Source organism: Simochromis diagramma, unplaced genomic scaffold (genome assembly GCF_900408965.1).
Source record: "Simochromis diagramma unplaced genomic scaffold, fSimDia1.1 OVJJ01000304.1, whole genome shotgun sequence".
Classification (NCBI taxonomy): Eukaryota; Metazoa; Chordata; class Actinopteri; order Cichliformes; family Cichlidae; genus Simochromis; species Simochromis diagramma.
The window spans coordinates 4,437,995-4,458,210 of NW_024387030.1; the positions used below are offsets into that span (position 1 = coordinate 4,437,995).

General features: G+C 38.7%; 2 protein-coding genes across 2 annotated transcripts; both read left to right on the forward strand.

The window, feature by feature from the left end:
• Positions 1 to 734: 734 nt before the first annotated feature.
• On the forward strand, positions 735 to 7,543 carry kcnk3b (potassium channel, subfamily K, member 3b). The gene is made up of 2 exons (XM_040041503.1): positions 735 to 1,996; positions 3,181 to 7,543. Exons 1-2 carry the CDS (start codon positions 1,714 to 1,716, stop codon positions 4,068 to 4,070), a joined length of 1,173 nt encoding a protein of 390 aa, XP_039897437.1. The 5' UTR covers positions 735 to 1,713; the 3' UTR covers positions 4,071 to 7,543.
• Positions 7,544 to 9,842: 2,299 nt separating this feature from the next.
• marc1 (mitochondrial amidoxime reducing component 1) lies at positions 9,843 to 15,491 on the forward strand. The gene is made up of 7 exons (XM_040041506.1): positions 9,843 to 10,243; positions 12,247 to 12,417; positions 12,722 to 12,884; positions 12,976 to 13,119; positions 13,402 to 13,463; positions 13,687 to 13,758; positions 14,939 to 15,491. Exons 1-7 carry the CDS (start codon positions 9,993 to 9,995, stop codon positions 15,063 to 15,065), a joined length of 990 nt encoding a protein of 329 aa, XP_039897440.1. The 5' UTR covers positions 9,843 to 9,992; the 3' UTR covers positions 15,066 to 15,491.
• The last annotated feature ends 4,725 nt before the right edge of the window (positions 15,492 to 20,216 follow it).

The window sequence follows — 20,216 nt, forward strand, 5'->3', positions numbered from 1 at the left end:
CATTTTTAATGTTCGGCATTAAAAATGAAACACATGTTAAAAAAAACACCAAAGAAAAGTCAGCGAGAAGACCTTAAACTCGGAATTAATTAAACTTCACCTTGTGCAGCTTTGTATTTTTAGGCAGAAGAGAAAATGAAGGCAGGAAAAAAGCTTTTTATGAGGCTATGGCATCTCTTGAATATTGTGTCATTACAGGCATTAAACATTAAAACTTGAAAAATATTCAAATTGTCATCATTTGCATGATTCTTCTCCATTATTGTCTGTGTGAGGAAGGGATAAAAGTTGAATTTAGAAAGATTTAATAGCTGCGTTAGTGAAAAGTGGAATTTGATCTTTTCTGTAACTTTCACCATTTAGTGAAACATGCTGATGTGAGTGCAGCACACAGACAGGAAGCTCAAGTGATGCCCGCTTTCAACTTTGGCTCCCTGTGATGATGTTTGAGGAAACTGAGGCTCCCTGCTGTCACAGGTCAAAACATATGCAGCTGAAAGGACGCATTGTTGTGCATGTGACAAAACATTCCAATTGATTTGAATGAAAAAATATTTATTTAAAAAACAAATTGGAGCAATACAGCACGAGGACTAAAAAGTCTCCATCAGGGTCTGACGCAATGATGATACAATCAGTGAAGATTAAATTCTGAAGAAAGCAGAAAAAGAAGAAAGAAGAAGAAAATAGGGGGAGAAGAAAAAAACATCATATACAACAATGACCGATTATAGTCATCCAAATTATCTGAAACACAAGAAACAGAAAAATGGGGGGGGCAGTTAAGTTGATATAAGCTACCTAAATTAATAAGATACAACAAAACACAAACACACAGCTTTAAGCAAGTGTAAATGTCAAGATTTCAAAAGGAGCACAATATATTAAAACGTATATAGGAGTTTTAGTAGCCTGTGGAGTTGCAACCCAGAATGTCTCTGGTGAAGAAGTTTTTCTAATCTGTCTCCACCTCTGATATGGATTGGTCCGACGTCCTTATAGTGAACCACCATTAGGTAAGTTAAGTTATAATAGGCGACTAGAAATCTTATGTCTGTCTTTGAACCTCTTCTTTACTCTCAAATAGTAATTCTAATTTTTTCCCCTGTGGATTTTTTTCTTATAATCTTAATTGATCTGAAGAATCCTGCAGCGCACCGTGGAGGATGCGCTTTTTTTAAAATATTTGCACAGAACGGTTATCGTCAGGTTGCTAGACAACTTGGGAAGCAGAAGAGCCGGTCTGTTTAACTAGCCACTAGGTAAATATTTACGTGTACGATCACATGGATATCAAGTTTAGTTTTTTTTTTTTTCTTCTTCCATCTTTTTTTCGGCGCTACCGTTCTTCTTGGAAACTGGAGTAATGTGCTCGTTCTGGCCTCAACGACGGAGGCTGGCCGTGCTTTTGTATATTTAGTGCATAAACTCCTTGAAGATGAGCGCTTTTGCTTGGAGCTGCTACTCCAACAAGCCGCCTCTGACAGTCTGTGGGATTGCCCTGTGTTCCTTTCCTGCGCAATCTAAATATAAGTCGGTGACAAATAGTCCAAATACAGTAGCAACCCAACTGTGATGTGGGGGTGGTGCTGAGAGAACAGCTCCTTCTCCAAAGTCCCCCCTCTGTTGGATCCGGAGTCCGTCAGGAGAAGGTGGCAGAGAGCCTCAGCTCCCACCTGCGCTCGATTTTTCTCTCCCCCTCTCCTTATTATCATGAAGAGACAAAACGCCAGGACTCTCGCCCTCATCATGAGCATCCTCACCTACCTGGTGGTCGGAGCGGCCGTCTTCGAGACCCTGGAGTCGAAGCAGGAGAAAAGTCACAAGAGGAAGCTCGACGCCAGAAAGTACGAACTCATGCGCAAATATAACTTGACCAAAGAGAACTTCGAAGAGCTCGAGCACGTCGTTTTACAGCTCAATCCTCACAAAGCAGGGGTCCAGTGGAAATTTGCTGGGTCCTTTTACTTCGCCATCACTGTGATTACGACGATAGGTGAGCAACAGTTATTTAATCAATACATGTGATGTATTATTGCATTTCATTGAGAGATGTTCAGCGCAGGGCCGGAGGAAAGATTTTTAGAGGTAGTGGAGTCACTGGAGCCCCCCTTATGTTAGTTTGTGTGTCTCATTTAAAACAACAGATAAATAAAGAACACCTATGACTTCCCACAATTCCTGGGGTCTCTTCTAACTACTTAGACAAAGAAAATCCTGTCTGTAGCACTATAAAAAAAATATTTAAAGTATTTTTAAAGCTGAAGATTCTGTTTCCTAAAAGAGTGGAAAAATTAAACCTTCACTTGTTAGCACATTGTTGCTAGTTTTTATTTTAAATGAGGAGGTTGTACCTTGATAGTATGATTAAAAAACCTATTTTCTTCTCATGCCTTATACAGTTTATTTGGAAACATTTCGGAAATGGATCAGACTTGACATATCCAATAATAACCCCAAAATTTTCATGTGTTTGCTGTGCCCATCAACGCTGAATTTTTACTTTAATATTCTTGAACAAAATGAAGCTTTGCTTACAGGCTTTCATCCCTTCTGGGTAGGTAACATTATTCAAAAAAGCATCTTTTTGTGCAGCAGATCTTTATTCTTTGAGTTATATTTTCAGAGCGGCTGTAATTGGCTTACCAATCAGAAAAGTGATATTTATGTCAAATGTAATAGCTAAGACACACAGAGACATGGACACATCGTTATTATGACTGTCTAAGTAAATCAGAATAATTGTATGCCATTGTGGCTTTCTTGGATGATTAAAGACAAAACAACACCAGGTGTAATTTAATTATTTATTATGGAATAAAAAGATCATTTAATGATGCCATATGAAGAAGAAAAGATATGGAGATGTCTATGGATTTGGTTCTGGTTCACTTCAGCATAAGTTATATTTATAAATATTGCAATGTCTATGCTGTCAACAATCTGCGAGTTATAAATAAAGTAGAAGTAAGTTCACTATATTAATGCCAAGCTGAATCGTTTCCCTGGGCTTTCCCTTTTTCTCTTAGTGGGAGTGTGTGTTGGTTTCCTGTGGAATTAAATCAAGCAGCTGCTGTTCTTAGGCATTTATATTAGGTGAGGCCGTCTCTTGCTATGACTCACCACGGCAAAAGAATAGAGGCAAAGATGTCTAAAGATATGCAATATTCCCTGTCTCAGGTTATGGCCACGCGGCGCCGAGCACCGACTCAGGGAAAGTGTTCTGCATGTTCTACGCCCTCCTAGGGATCCCGCTGACCCTGGTCATGTTCCAGAGTCTGGGCGAGAGGATCAACACGTTTGTCAGATACCTGCTGCACCAAGCCAAGAAGTGCCTGGGAATGCGTCACACCGAGGTCTCCATGGCAAACATGGTGACGGTGGGCTTCTTCTCCTGTATGAGCACCCTGTGCGTGGGGGCTGTGGCATTCTCTCACTCGGAGGGATGGAGCTTTTTAAATGCCTTCTACTACTGCTTCATTACACTCACCACTATTGGCTTTGGAGACTACGTGGCTCTGCAGAAGAATGAGGCCCTGCAGAATGACCCTCAATATGTGGCTTTCTGCTTTGTTTACATCCTCACGGGCCTGACGGTGATTGGAGCGTTCCTAAACCTGGTGGTGCTTCGCTTCCTGACCATGAACACTGAGGATGAACGCAGGGACGCCAAGGAGAAGGCGTTGCTCTCTGTCAGTAAGCCCAGAGGAGAGGTGGCTCATCTGTTACCAGTCTCAATATCAGCTTCCTCCACACCTGTAGCAGATAACATCACAAAGGCTAAAGATTTAAAAGGTGTCTACACTGAAGTGCTTCAATTCCAGACTATTTGCTCCTGCTTATGGTACAGGAGCGAGGAGAAGGAGCAGGACTCCATACCCAACATGATCCCTCAGGAGATGACATTCTCCGATGCCTACTTGCAGCAGAACAATGACTGTGCTCACTACATGGAGCCTGGCTCAACAGGCTGCGTTTGCAGTCCACGTCAGTGCACGAGCATAAGCCCAATATCAGGCCTACACATTTTCTCTCCATTCAGGATGTTTAAGAGACGCAGCTCCGTGTAGCCTTTTCAGCACAACAGATTTCATTACAGCATAATTTGTCTATAACTGCCAAGTGGGCAGCAGATACTTGGCAGTCCTCAGCAAAGACATGACTGCAAGTCGATGTTTGTGGTGCTACAATCCCAGTAATCCAGAAGCATAACGTGCAAAAAGGGAAAAAAAGCACATAGAGTACTGTAAACACAAATATATATATTTGAGCAACATCACACAGTGTTTTTAACTGAGGTGTTATTCGAGGGCATCCAGTATGCTTTGAGGAATCCTGTAGGTGTGTCGAAATTGATCTGGTTAGCTGCACATGAACAATACGTCTGCGCAGTGTGTAGGTAAGAGCAGAGGCTTCGGAGCGGTGGCACAGTGAAAGGGTGACATAAAAAAATGAATAAATGATTAAAACCTGTCAGTCAGCAGGTCTCAAAAGCTAAACTTTGTGTTTTTGGTAATAATCTCAGAGGTGCTGATTCAACTCAGGGGTTATTTCTTAATGTTGTAGCTGGTCGGTGTTTTCCTTTGATAGGCACGCATCATGATGATTTTCTGGACTTTTTCCACCATGGTGTTTGTGACTGGGCTCATATCAGTTGCCTTATGTCGCCCTGAAACAAATCGTGATTGTCAAAGCTTCAGAAAAGCTGATACATACCAGAAATTTCATGTGACTCATGTGTAGCTGCCCCTGGTGTTATGACTTCTAGGGCTCTTTGCCCAAAGTACAGGTGCATCACAGACACTACTAAATTATGTAACGTGACAAGTGGGTAGGTTAAAAAATAAATCACATCTCAAGCGCAGTTAAAAAATCCATTTGGAAATAAGTGCGGTGATCACAAGTAGACACTTATCAGCACTGAGTGAAACGCTCTCAACTGGATTAGTTGTGTAACACTGAAAGCACTATTTTAAAAATTACTTGTGGGAAGAAGCAAGAACTCCAACAGCCCCATCAAAAAGGAGCATTGCCAACTTTCTATATGTGCTTTATTCATGTCCCCGTGAACATTAAAATCAAAGCTCCTGTGTGTTTAGATCGAGACTTAGACAGATAATTTTCCAAATACAGTAAACACCTGGTGACATTGCCAAGATACTCGCTAAGTGGCAGGAGTGTGTTAAAACGCTGATACCTTTTTACCCCCTAAAGCTCACTTATTAACAAGCATTCTGTTTCACTGACTTTTTTGTACAAACGAAAAAGTGTTAAATGTCAAGCTGTGAACAGCTTTTTAGTTCATGTGCCAAGCCAAGTAATCACCTCCCATTAAACCACAAGTTGTATTTTTTACACTGATTAAATAAAAGAATTGTTTTAATGTTTACATGTTTGAGCCACTGAGAAGTAATTTAGAATTAAGGGAATAGATCTAAGCCAAAAACCTAAGATCTAAGACAGATATGAAGCACACCTCTGGATCAAAAAGTAGAAGCAGGCTATTTGAGCAGCAGCTTGGAGTGGCAGGTGGCAGGGGGTACAGTGGATAATAAGCTGGTTGCCAATCACAGACAATTATGTCACAATGGGCTGAGCCTGGGTGATTGATGGAAAAGGAAAAATCCACCCTCAGCTAGTATTTCCTGTGTTTCTGAACCCAGTTTGGTGCTTAGTGGTGTATTTTTCTGTGGGCGACATGATGCGATGTCACACTCAGTTTATTTCCAGCAGCTTCAATAGATGATTAACTTCTTAAGGTATTTCATTTATTTAAGAAAAAAAAGCAGTAAAATCTTTTTTATTGATTTTTGGATGGATGCAGAAATTTATTGAAACATGCAAATGTAATATAGAAAATAGGGTAAAAACAGAGTCTCTCGCTCAGATTTTGCTAATGACCACAGTGATTCTTTAAAACAGCCTGAACTCTCTAAAGCAGAATTCCTTCTCATTTCTTTATGTAGTCTTCAGGAATAGTTCTTCAGGCTTCTTGAGGAACATTCAAATTTCCTTTTGGGTTGTTGACTCCCTTTTGTTCTGTTCAGTGTCAAGATGATCCCACACTGCTTCAATAATGTTGGTGTCCGGGCTCTGGGGAGGCTGATCCTCAACTGATAGTGTTCCAGGTATGTTTTCGCTGCACTGGGATTGTGTTTGGGATCATTGTCATGCAGAAAAATGAAGCCGTTTCCAAGCAGACACTTTCTAGATGATATTATATGGTGGATCAAAATCTGATGATCTCTAAGTGATGAAATCTGTGTTCATATTTCCATCAATTTTAACAAGATCCCCAACACCACTGGCTGAAATGTAGTACCAAACCATCAAAGAGTCTCCAACATCTTTCACAGATGGCTGTACGCACTCACAAGACCACGCCTTTCCTTGCTGCTTCCTTTCCTTAAGAATTACTTCTTGACAGTCTGGCATTTTTCATATATTCAATGAATGAAGTGGCAACTAATTATGTGTGTATTAAGTTATCTGCTATGTGTAGGTACAAGACTGGTTCATCCCTTGGGTTAGGTGCTGTTTTTGTTTGAATGATTCACATAGGTCAGTGTTGAGTGGCTTAACAAACAAAGAAAAACATTCCTCTGAAAATGGTTGAGTACAAGGACTGGACTGAAAAAGAGTGAAAAAGGACATAATAAGCCTGGAGAACTTTTACTCAAGACCATTAAGATTTCAAGAAAGTCCGGCTCCATGGAAGCAAATACAAGGAAATGAGGGGTGGCTCAAGACTTTTGCACATACTGTAGCTAAAATTAATATTTATTTATTATTTAAATTGTGGTAGATTAATTTTCTGTTCATCAGCTAATAGATTAAGTAATAAATTATTGTAAATTTATACAAAAACACAAAAGCTGTCAGATCCTACCTGTTCTCTCTGGATTTTTGTAACGTGTAAACTCTCCACCTGAGCCACAAACACATGAGTCATGATTTTATTCAGTGTTGCTCTGGAAACAAAGTGAACGTCACAAATTCTTGAGGATTTGGCTGTTTTGTTTTTTTCTTTAAACTTTTTTTTTTTTTTTTTGGCTTAAGAGGGAAATCCTGAACGCTATTTTATGCACGTCTGGGTCTGATCTGATCTGTGTTACTGGAACTGACCTTTTGTGGTGGATGGAAATAAATCAGTGCTGTCCACACATGATAAAGGAAGGAAAACAATGAATGTGACTTTTTGCCTCATAAAATAGCAGTCAGTTGTACATTTCGTGCAAGTACTGCATTAGTTTAAAGTAGTAGATCACGTTGCGTATAAAGCGCCTTGAGTCTATATAAATAACATTGAATTGAACTGAATTGAAAGTTGCAATGGCACAAAGGTTTCTCTTCTTCTTGCTGTTTTCCATGATGACAAAGGCTTAATTAGTACTTGAACAATCAAAGAGCACTTGAATTTTTTTATACATACCCTGCCAAGGATTGTATGTATAGTTGAGACTATTCCTTTGTCCGACAATACAAATCCCTCTGATCATAAAACAGTACACAATACTGTACTGTTTTGTGCTATCATAGGGGGAAAAAAAGAAAAAAACATCCATAGAAATACTGAAAATTTGAATATTTTATCCAATAAATGAATAATATTGAGTTTTAACTGTTGTTTTCCTGCTCACAAAATCACCATCTACAGGCCATATAAGCTGTAATCATGTGACTTATGATCTCCATGCTGCTTATCAACATGTGCTGTGTGAAAGAAAAAAAAAAAAGCCTGCTGAATGTATAGAAATGACTGTTTGGTCCAGATGGTTTCCCCCTGGGAATTCTGACTTCAGTCCAGTTCTGGACAACCTACAGCAGGTTAGTCACGAGCAAAAGTTTGGCAATGCATCATTATGTCATAGAAACACGTCACTTTGATGCTGCACTTTCAGTTTAGGGGAAGGTGCTGATGTTTGAGCTTTAAATATGCTACCAGAACACAACTCATTTTTTTCTTTTTTTCATTTTAATAAAAAACTGATTTGGCTATTATAGACCAATGAGAGAAAGTCTTACTGTTTCCTTGGCAATATGTGTCACTGATATCTGAAGTCTTAAATCACCATTTTCATTAAAGGAATACAGTTTCAAAAATGTAATAATTTGCAATTGTGCAATAAAATAAAAGTATGTGTAAAAGTTGGGGGTTTTGGACTATCTTGTTTAAGGTCAAATATTGTTTTTATATATTATAAATATATAGTATTCTTCAGGAGTGTTGATTCGTCACTCTTTTTTAAAAATATTTCCAAGGATCTGGACTTTCTTGTACGTTTGGTCTTGAGGAACAGTCATCTAGTCTTTCTGAAGGTCTTTCAAAGTTTTGGCTGCTTTTTCACTTTCCAGTCCAGTCCTTGTACCTGACATATCTCAGCAAACTTTTGGTTCTGCTCACTGAAACCTCATCAGCAATGGTCTCAGGTGCCAACAGGAGATCAGTTGGTGACATCCTCTGGCCACCATCTCATAACAGTTTCAAATTTAAGTATGAAAATGACCCCAAACAGGATGCCAGTGCAGTGAAGGTATACCTGGATATTATTGAAGTGGAGCTTTGCCTGTCCTTCAAGAAGCCTGGAGAACTATTCCTGAAGTCTACTTAAAGAAAGCTTGTCCAAGAGAGTTCAGAAGAATAAGAAGAATAAAGGTGGTCAAAAAGGTTGACTTTATATGTTTTGCCTTATATACTGTATTTCCACGTGTTTGCATCTTTTAACAAACTACATCTATTTCCCATTTTTCTAAAAAAAAAAAAAAAAAGAAAAGAAAAGAAAGAAAGAAATGAGAGGTGGCTCAAGACATTTGTGCAGTTCCATATTATGACAGTGTGGTGGGTAAGTGGTTAGCACTGTTACTTTACAGGACGACAGTTTCTGGTTTGAAACTGCTGGTTGGCTGGGCCTTACCTTTTAGGTGCTCCACTTTCCTCTCATGGTCTAAAAACATACGTGTGAAAGTGGTTGTTAGACTTGATATCAACTCTGTGAAAAGCTGAAAACTTTCTTCTGTTTTTCGTGAACCCTCAGATTTATTTTGAGCCTGTTGTTATATTTTTGTGTTGAAAACCACTGGTCTGAGTGATTTTAAGTGAAAGCGGCGCTCTAATTTTCCAAAATAAAGCATCATTAAAGTGGATTAGAGGCCCAGTAACAGGAAGCAGCCTCATTTTAGGCTTTATAAAAATAAAGATTTCTTTATGCACCTAGAATGAAATTGATACATCAAAGTGTGCTCAGGGCAATTAGGACCGCATCTCGTTATCAAGATTTGCCTGCCATTGCAACATCAAACCATCTTGCAAAGCCTGGCTTGGTGCCTGTGAATCTGCCCTCAGCCATCAGACATGAAGCACAAAAAAAGCAACAGAAGGACTATCCATTCGACAAATCCCTGTATTGACCCCCCACGGCTGAAGCATCTGCTGTTTTCTACTTTGGCTATAGACCTGAGTATCTATGTCAAAGACAAAAATAGTTTCACTGAGAAGGTCAGCTATGACCTTACATCACTTGGTTTCTTCTCTGTTTCTGGGGGAAAAAATCTGAGCAGGTTAAAACTGAAGGTTTGCCTCTCAATGTTGCTGCCAATTAAACAGATGGACTAAAGTGTCCTTGGTGTTTATGTGATTTCAAACAAAATTTTATCTTCTACATTTTCCAACACAAGATTGATTTGACAGATTGGAGATAATTAATTACTCACTGGCATCTTAAAGTTACAGGTTATGGAGAAAGAAAGAAATGTGATGCATGATGTTTGAAAAATTTCAGAGGTGAGAGAGCTTGGAGATCATTAGTGGTGAAGCAAAATAAACAAGAAGTCCTCGTTGCTCAGTCACTCACAGCAGCTGAAGTGCGTCACGTTAATAAAACGGTCTCCCTGCAGCGTGCTGCTGCTGACCCAGGGTCTCTGAACGTCGCACGCAGAGGCCGCTGTCACTTTAACAAAAGTTCAGAGTCCGAAAAATTCTTCGAGGCTTCAAAATGGATCTGAGGAAGCTGGCTGCGGACGCAGTGTCCCAGAATAAGAAAGCCGCTCTTCTGATCGGCGGAGCCGGAGTTGCAATTCTGGGACTCGGTCTTGGATATAAATACCTGCGAAAGCCAGAAAAAGCTGTTCGTGTGGGCGTAGTGTCGCAGCTCCTCATTCACCCTCTCAAGTCTGGCAAAGCGGTGCCTTTGGCGCTTGCAGAGTGCCAGAAAATGGGGCTGAAGTTCGGAGAGCTGCAGGATCGGTGAGTATTGCAATAAATAAATAAATAAATAAATAAAATTAATTTATTGTTTATTAGTTCCACCGTTTAATTAAATAAAATATATTTACCGCTGTAATCATTCTTCGTTACCTCGCCATTAAATCTTACTGCAGGGCAGCGACGTCTCCTACTTGTCTTCTTATGGAGACATGAGGTCTTTCAATTCATGAAATCACAACAAGTCAGTGAATTTTCAACCACTTTGTTTAAAAAAAAAAAATTCTGTAGGAACTTTCTGATATTCATGGACCCTCCCCTAAAAAATCCTGGAGACACCCCTGCACGGAAGCCCCCAGATTATTTTTCAGTTAATGTTTTATGAACAATTGACGAATAATAAAATTTATATAGAGAATAAGTTTTTGTGTAAAAACAAAAAAACAAAACTGCATTTAAATTAACAAAAGCATAGTACAAAACGTTTATATAGTTAATGATAAGCTACTGTGTAAATATTAATTAATTCATTATTTGTTTTATTTTGGTTTGTGTGGGTGTGTTTGTGTCAACATGGATATCAAACCAGATTCTAACAGGGCATTTTTACTCAGGTAAAGAATATGAGAAACAACTAAACAAAATCACACTGCCATGGTTAAAACATTTCACACACTGCCGTACTTCTTACCTCTGACCTCTGTTCCTTATGTTTTAAGTGTACCATAAATAATCATCATGCCTATGCAGTTTTACTGTTTCAACAGCAAGTCCATGTCTCTGTGGGAACCTGGAATACAGTCGTTTGTCTAATCCATCAGGAGAAATCGGTCAGATTTGACTTAAAACATCTTCAGTGTACAAAAAGCCAATAAATATAAATGATTATTAGTCATAATATCAGAGTTCAAGGGGGACCCTGACATCATCACAAAAGGTGCCTATGCTGCCGCCACACTTGTCCAGATTCCTGCAGAGACAGGCAGGAAGGGTTGGTGCTGTCACCCCGCAGCAAGAAGGTTCCTGGTTAAATTCCCAACTGGGATCTTTCTGCATGAGTTTACTGCAGGTTTTCCAGCTTCCTGTCACAGAGAAAAGACGTGCATTTGAGGTTAACTGGTGTTTCAAAATTGGTCACGGATATGGGGTGTATAAATATTTTAAGTAAGTGTGGGATAAAACTTTCACTTGTACAAAGGTGCTACGTGAAGGCAAATACATCAGATTTGCACCTGCAAAGTAAAAAGTAAATATATTTAGTCTGAGCTAACCAAGATTAAAGTGAGATAAAAACGCAGATAAAAGGGGACGGTCATAAGATTATAAAAGCGCCTGAGCTAAGTACAGAGAACACATGTACGAGTCCCACACACAAGGTTTCCCAGCACTGCTTCTTCAAATGCACAAACTAGTTTTCAAAAAGCAAATGTTTTTGTACCCTAAGTGTTGTTTAATGTTGAATTAATACTGATAAATATAAATGGTAGGTAAGAGGATTTTTTTTTTTAATGTAACAGTGAGGACAGTGTTTAACAGTTGTAATGATTATACATGGTTATATAATATCTATTATATTTATAATATAATAAATATTTTTAACTTCAAAAAATGCTCTCCCTCCTCGCTGACACATTAAGGATGTCATGCTATTTATACATTCAAAACAGAGCTGTAATTCAAAATGTGGGTATAGATATTTATTATAAGGGAACTTTTATTATGAAAGGATATCCTATTTTCTAACTCTTTAAATACATGTGTTGACAGTGCTACCTTGCATGAGCCTTTCTGGATGACACCCAGAACAATTTTCAACCACGGGATATTAATAAATTATGACGTAAATCTGGGATTTCTGTATGACTCAGTTTTGCCATGGCAACCTATGATGTCATTGATTCCTATCTTGTTATCCGTTATTCGCTATTCCTTTAATATTGTCTTGAGTTTGTGTGGGTTTCTTGCCAGATGATGGAATTAAATTGGGATGCCAAATAATGCAGATTGGTGAGGGAAATCCAGCTTTCTATTTGTTTTGTTTGCAGACACTGGATGGTGGTGACAGAGGACGGTCACACGGTGACAGGCAGACAGGAGCCACGTCTGGTTTTGGTGTCTCTGACCTGTGAGGGAGGACAGGTTTGCTTAAACGGCCCAAACATGGAGGAACTCAAGTTCCCCATCAAACAGCCCGACAACCCCGTCCTCGACTGCAGGTGCTACGTCTGCTTTTAATTTATACTGCTCGGTCTTCTTTTGGTGAATAATTCAGTTTCTTCCTGTATCTTATATAGTAAAGTTATGAAGTGAATGCATTTTGAATGTAAAGTTTAGTTTGACGTGGATGCAAACTGAACCTGGACCAGTCAGTGAATTAATACAGTCATAATGTGATAATTCTGCCTTTCAGAGTCTGAATCTTTTGATAAATTGACCAAATAATCAGTGGCATTTTTTTTCTAACCTCTGGTTTGAGATTTACATAAATGTTTCTTCTGTGTTTACTTTTTTGTCCTGTAGAGTGTTTGGCATTGACATTCAGGGCCGGGATTGTGGTGACAAAGTGTCTCACTGGCTTACTCATTACCTTAAGGCAGAGAAAACTTATCGCCTGGTGCACTTTGAACCTTGCCTGAGGCCTAGAAAACTAGCTGAGAAAGAGGCAGTTTACCAACAATTTGAGGTACTACATGCGTTGTAGTTTATTTTAATGCTTAAATTTGATGCATCTTTCAAGCCAAAATGCCCTGATCCTGTTGTGATGTGTTATCCAGGAGGTGGCCTACCCAGATTTTGGACCTGTGATGCTGCTGTCAGAGGCTTCTGTTAAGGATCTCAGCAGCAAGTTAGAGAAGGGAGTCACGGTTGAGCGCTTCCGCCCCAACATTGTGATAAGTGACTGTAAACCATTCGATGAGGTGCATTGTTCAGCCTTTGCCTAAAAAAACGAATGCCCGTACCTCCTGATATTCTTGTCTACAAAGAAAAGCAAAAACTAGTTTAGAGCCAGTTAAGGTCTTAAAAATATTAGCTCTCATGTCTGTCTGCACTACTGGTGATTAGCTTTTGTTTTATTTTTCCTGGCTGAAAAGACGATCATTTGGTCCTTTTACTTGTGACTAATAACTCACCCTTTTCGGTGTGAACAGCGTGGACTAAATTTGTCTCCAACTCCAAAACCAACTGCTTTGCTTTTTCAGGATTCGTGGGAAGAGCTCCAGATTGGCAGTGTGCGACTGCAGCGTGTAATGGCATGTGGAAGGTAACACTGTGGATGCTACGCGCACATTTTAATCACACACAGAATCAGTGCATTTATCAACAAGAGCAAATCCAAAGAGTCATTGCTGGTCTGTGCAGTTTGATTTTAGAAATAAGCAATTGTCAGGCAAAGTGAATGTGTGTGTTTTTAAGTTAAAAATGATTTAGGGGTTTAAATGGATGCAAACGTATCTGTAAGTTTTCTTTGCTTTGTTTTTTACCAGGTGTCTTTTCACCACAGTCGATCCAGAGACTGGTGTAATGAGCAGAAAAGAGCCTCTGGAAACACTGAAAAAGTAACATTTTACCACATCATCATTATTATTATTATTATTATTATTATTATTATTGTTATTATTATTGTTATTATTATTATTATTATTATTAGGAAAGGGTTTTTTTAAAAATATTTTTGAATGTTTTTTTTTGAGTAATGTTGTATTTCTATGTACAAACAGTGGCCACTTTGTTAGGTACACCTGTTCTTCTGCTCGTTAACGCAACTCTCTGATCAGCCAGTTGCATGACATTTAGGCATGTAGACATGACCAAGATAGCCTGCTGACATTCAAACTGGGCTTCACAGTTCAGTTCAATTTTATTTATTGAGTGCCAAATCACAATAATAGTCAAGGCACTTTATATTGTAAGGTAAAGACCCTACAATAATACAAAGAAAAGAGAAAACCCAACAATCATATGAGCAAGTGGTTTAGCGACAGTCGGGGGGGGAAATCTCTCTTTTAACAGGAAGAAGCCTCCAGCAGAATCAGGCTCAGGGAGGGGCGGGCATCCGGGAAGAAAGGGGACTTTGAATGTGGCAAAGTTTTTAGTACCAAACAGGCTAAACTGAGTATTTTGGAAACTGTTGATCTACTGAGTAGGGTTTAGAGTATGGTCCAAAACAAAGAAAGCATCAGGTGACAAAATAAAAGCCTTGGTGATACCAGAGGTCAGAGGAAGGGGGAGAAAGGAAGGCAGCAGTAGCCACAATACTCACTCGTTGCAACCAAGGTATGCAGAAGAGCATCTCTGAACGCACACACGTCAAACCATGAAGCAGATGGCCTACAGCAGGCACACCAGGTGCCAGTCCTGTCAGCCAAAAATAGAAAACTGAGGCTACAATTCCCATGGCCTCACCAAAATTAGACAAAAAAAGACTGGAAAGACTTCTGGTCTGATGAGCCCTGATTTCTGCTGTGATGTTCATATTATAGGGTCAGAAATAGATGTCGAAATCTGCAGAAAATGTGTGTTGCCATCATGTCAATATGGATCAAAATCTCAGAGAAATGTTGTTGAATCTCTGCGGCAAAAAATTAAGCTGGTTTTGAAAGGACAATTATCTCCAATCTGGCACTAGCAAGGTGTACCTAATAATAAAGTTGCCAGTGAGTCTGTTTTAACCTCACAGTGGGCTTTTTTTTTTTTTTTTTCCTGTCTGTCACATCTAAAATGTCTTTGAACTCCCAGCTATCGCCTGTGCAAACCATCTGAGAAGCACATCTATAAAACTTCTCCACTGTTTGGACAGCTGCACAACGTGAAGAAGACGGGCATCTTTCAGGTTGGCGATGTGGTTTACAAGATCACCCGCTGATAGAAGGCGTCAGGAGAGAGGGGCAAACCTGAAGTCAAAACACTCAGAAGTCACAAGTCGTCTTTGATATCAGACTGAAGAAAGCACTTAAATTCATGTAGTGTAAGCAAATAGGAGAATAGAAATGGACAGAAATTAACTGCTTTGAAATAACATTTTAAAAAGTAGCACAGCATTAGTATTAATCATTCAGTTTGCCACCCTGGCCTTTTTTCCTTTTTCCGTTTTTTTTGGTCTCAATTTTTGATGATTTGACCGCCTCTTAATCAGCTAATAGAACCTGATTTGAAAATATTGCTAACATCTACTCAATATTCCAGCTGGTTATTAAAACCTGAAATTACATGCTGCTATTGAAGAAATAAATAAAATTGCCTTAAGTCTTTGTACTGAAGTGCTTCCTGGAATGAACACGTTGCAAAACTATTTGTAAATCATCCATCTCACTGCTCATAATTACTTTTTAATGGCATATTTTGAAAGGAGCATCCTTTTTTACACTCTACATCCCCCTTTTTTCACTGTCGTGTCTTCTTATTTTGTGTTTTAAAAAGGACAAGCTTAATTGCACGTGTATATTTAATAGATACTAAAAGTTCTTAGTGTGATTCCTAGAAAATGGCAAGGCTGCTTTTGTATACTTTTACATGATCTAAACATTTAAAGATGATAATCACTACTTTAAAAATTAGAAAATAAAATAAATCTTGCTTTTTCTGTATCATCTCTCTGGGTAAATATTTAGTTATGGACTCAAAACTTTTATTTAAAAATAACTCAATTTTAATGTCATTAGTGGCAGTGATGTAAAATGTAGACCTTTCCTATAAACAAGAGCTGGGCACATCAGTCCAAATCCAATCAAGCAATAGTATCGATACCAATGCTGGTGGTTTTGGATTGATACTAGCACGATAGAAACAAAGTATCTATTCTATCCTGTCAGTTTGGTATGTAGCCCACTGTGTTGTGGTAATTGGGGGGGGGAGGGTTGCTGGTACGGGGTTATGAAAAAAAATTGTGGAAAAAAAAATTGAAAAGTAAATCTGTCAGTGATTTAGTGGTCATTACGATGTGTTCAGAATTTGCAAATTGATGATTCATCTCATGACACACTATTCTCCTACATAAGCCAGCTTCATAGGTTAACAGTATTGGTAATGGAAAATTGGCGGTCTATTTACTTCGTATCAGATCCATACCAAAATTTGCACAGCACTGCTACAAGCACCTGACAGATTTTTGCAATGTTTTTGTTTAAACTACTATAACTATTAAATTATTTACGCAATTTAAAAAATAATAATAATAATAATAATAATAATTCAGTTGACCAGTCCAGATGTCTCCTTTACATGATATAAAATTGCTGAATGAGTAACTACCACCCGAAGAAGCATATTTCATACATGAGAGGATAATTGCTATGAAGCCAAGATTACCCATCAAGCAATGCATGAAAGACAAACCCACCAAGTGAGGGCTAAAAATTTTTGAACACAGACTTCAAACTGTACACGGGGAAATCAAAAGGGCTTTCTTTTGATTTGGTTACATCAATGGTGAACGAAGACTGTCTGCGATGGGGTTGCTTTATCTACTGTCACAGCTTCTACACTTGCCCAGCTTTCTTCTAAACACCTGAAAAAGCAGGGATTTAGGGCTTGTGGAACATACAAGCAGGACAGGGTGACTTTTTCATTCATTCAGGAAAATGCTCTGCATGAAAGATCACCTAGAACTTGATTTGGTACATCAGGGACCTTTAAGTTGTAAATTCAATTGACGTTCAAGAAGTCTCCCTCTGTGCCACCGTCAGCCCTGTGTACAATGAGGACACACTTACACTGGCAGGAAAATGAAGATGGCCATCTTGAGAGGGTCTCCATAACCTTAACCCAGACATGTGTGACTGAGTACAATAAAAACATAGTAGGCGTGGCCTCGTTTGACCAGATACTGGGAACAAATTCAGTCCATTGCAAAGCCGGAAGTTGTAACGTAACAGTTTTCCAGCATCTTCTGGAGAGTGCAGTGACAGCTTCATCCTTCACAAAGATTTATTAATCCATTATCTACTTGCAGCATACAGTAAAGCAAAACAAGTAGTAGTCCTGAAAAAAGCACATACATACAGCAGATTTTAAGACACTTTTACAACAAAAATAAAAGTTCCAGATGGCCTCCTTAACATTATAGGGTTCTCCTCTATTTCAGACCAGCAGGTGACAAATTTGGGCCTCTTTAACCCCACACGTTGTAGTCCCACGAGTATAAACAGTTTTAGCACTGGATGCTTTACTGGCTGAAGTTTTTGACCCAGTTTTAGTTGCTAATAGTGGCCAGTAGAGAGCAATATGACTTAACTTAACCATGAAGAGTCTGCAGAGTAAAATGATATGCCTGTAATTCCACAAACCATCAATTAATTTGCAGAAAAACGATACAAAGTGTTGCATAAAAAACCCACCATAATGCAGGAAATGAAGTGTCTGACGTTCATAATTTTCCGAAGGAGGACCCGTCCACCCCCAGACCCCTGTTTAATGACAAATCCAATCTGATGGTGTGTCTTGATATATATATAAAAATAATAATGAATTAATAAGGATCACTAAGGCTAGTGAGTCATCCTTGGGGATGAACAGGACAAAAATCATGGCATCTATGCAGTAGATATTTTTAGTCTGCACACAAAATCACCCAACAGACTGCTCTCCCTTATGGCTTTTATAAGATTTTTTTTTTATAAATTATTATTAAAGATTTGTGAGACTTATTCAGTAAAGCGAAGATGTCTTCCTGCCTTGTGACTACACGTCCACAGGTTGCAAAAGAAACCCGGGCTTTGGTTATTTACTATTGCAGTTCCACCACTTTTCAATGCACTGATGACATTTTTAGCTGTTTAAATAGATTCAGAAATAACTAAAAGACACTACAGGATGTTAGCACCCATTTCATGGACACAGGCTAAAGAATTAAGAGGCAAAACTGTTTTATTTAAATAAATTCACGGTAGGTTATTAAATAAATTTCACCTCATTCGCCTAATACGCTAAATGTTGTTTGTGTTTTTTGCTGTACTTTATTTAGGATCGGGCAGCTCGTTGCATGTAAGCCTCACTGTAAGGAATTCAAGCAAATAGACAAAACACTGAAACCTGCAAAAACACATCTTTAAAAGGGTGAAGAAAGCCATCATTTGTGTGTCCCCAAACGTCAAAGGGTGATCCCTCTACTTAAAAACCCTCCAGCTAATAATTACAGAGTTTATACAGGTTGATGCACAATAGGATGAGTCACTTCCAAATGTCTGCATGGCCCCTTCGCCGTCACAAAAGGTCTTTTTTTTAAGGAACGTGTGTGTGTTTGTGTTTAAGCTAAAAAGCAGATTTGTGTTGCACCACCGAGCTGCTTGAACTTGGAACATAGTTACGTGAGTCTGTAATTTGTAAGGAATCTGTGGTTTTAAGCAACATATAGTAAACGTAAACAACCCGGCATCACTTTAAATTACTTCTTCCCCAAATCAGTGCAATTTAATATGGAACCTTTAATGTGGAGTGCTTAAAGTCACAGTACCCAATTTCAGCTAAGCTTTAGCTTTTGGACAGATGGCCTCACGTTTGACTCTTGAACACTTTGGTACACAGAGGAGTTTAAAGTCGACTCAGTTAACACAAATTGCCACCTAGGTTTCCACCTAAACTGTGCTGCCGTGTTAGAGTGAAGAAGCTTTCTATCGTCAACCCTTCCTAACAAGCCTTACTTGTTCAGTCTTTTCAATGTTTGATTTTATTTAACAGGATGTGGCTGTATGTAGTTTTTGCTGACTTAATAATGATGAAAACATCAGACATACCAATCGTTAAGCGCTCCACATGTTCCACATATGTCTGATGGTGGTGTTCATCTCAAATTGTATGTAAATTATTTAAAGAATAATCTGGCCTGGATCAGATTAGGATGAGGTACAATTATATTCCATGAGCTGTATATGATGAATCGCATGGTAGGTTTATGTCATATTACAAAATACTGTATGTCTGTTATCAAGCATTGTATTGCTGCAGGATTGTTGTCATGACTGGGCATGCTCACGTCATATCAGAAGTATAAAGCAGACACTTGTGGATGATGAGCTTACTGTCGATTTGTGAAGCACCGTACAGTTTTTCAACCATGCTCGACTCTATGACCCAGTTTTTGTGGTTTGTCTTTGTGAAATATTGTCCTGTTCCACGAGAACTTGATTTGTAGATCGTGATGAGCAAGTGTGTGCTGAAACAGACAGAATCACTGCAATTACATTGCTATTAGGGGCTTTTAAACAGATGACTAGGGTAAGATTATATTGAGCTATAGCTGGGATAGCGTACGTGCATCTAGGATTTTTGTAATGTTTCATCTTCTTATGTGAAGCTTATTGCAGCCTTGAATGACCTTTCTTTCACCAAAAATCTAAACAATACACCAATTTCAGACACTTTATAGAAATTATAAAATATTTTACGACACAGGCATCAAGTCCGGAAACCAAGGAAATGCCGGATTGTGAGACTTTTGTAACCTCAGGCTGCACAACTGCACGTGGAAGTCGGGGCGGCTTTACGTTTACAGCAGACATTATACAAGTCATGGTCACGGCGGTTTCAGTTAAGATCAGTGGTGCAGAGTTTAATTACAGAGAGCTTCTGAGAGTCAAGGATACTTGTTAATGTTTATTTTTAACACTTCCATGTGTTGTAAAATTAGAGTAATTTCAGAAACTGGGCCTGGGTATAAATAGAAGTTGTGTTTTACGTTTGCTGCCTCTTTAGATTTTAGGCTAAGCTGATATGTTCTAAATACAGGCAGGGGAGAGTTTAACTTGGAACAATGATTTTATGACAGCTAAATATAAAATATAAAGGAAACAATGTCGTTACATGCATAATTGCATGCACATCCCTGAGCAGTGATAAACGTGTTGGTAGAAAAGAAAAAATATGCCCACATGGTAAAAAGAAAGAACAACATTGGTCAGTTTTCAGGTTTTAGGTGTCGGGATATAATAAAAAAATTCTTAATTGGTAATAACTTTAAGTAATTGTTTTCTGTGTGACTTTATCAGTCTTTCACATTGTTGTGGAGGGATTTTAGCCCTGC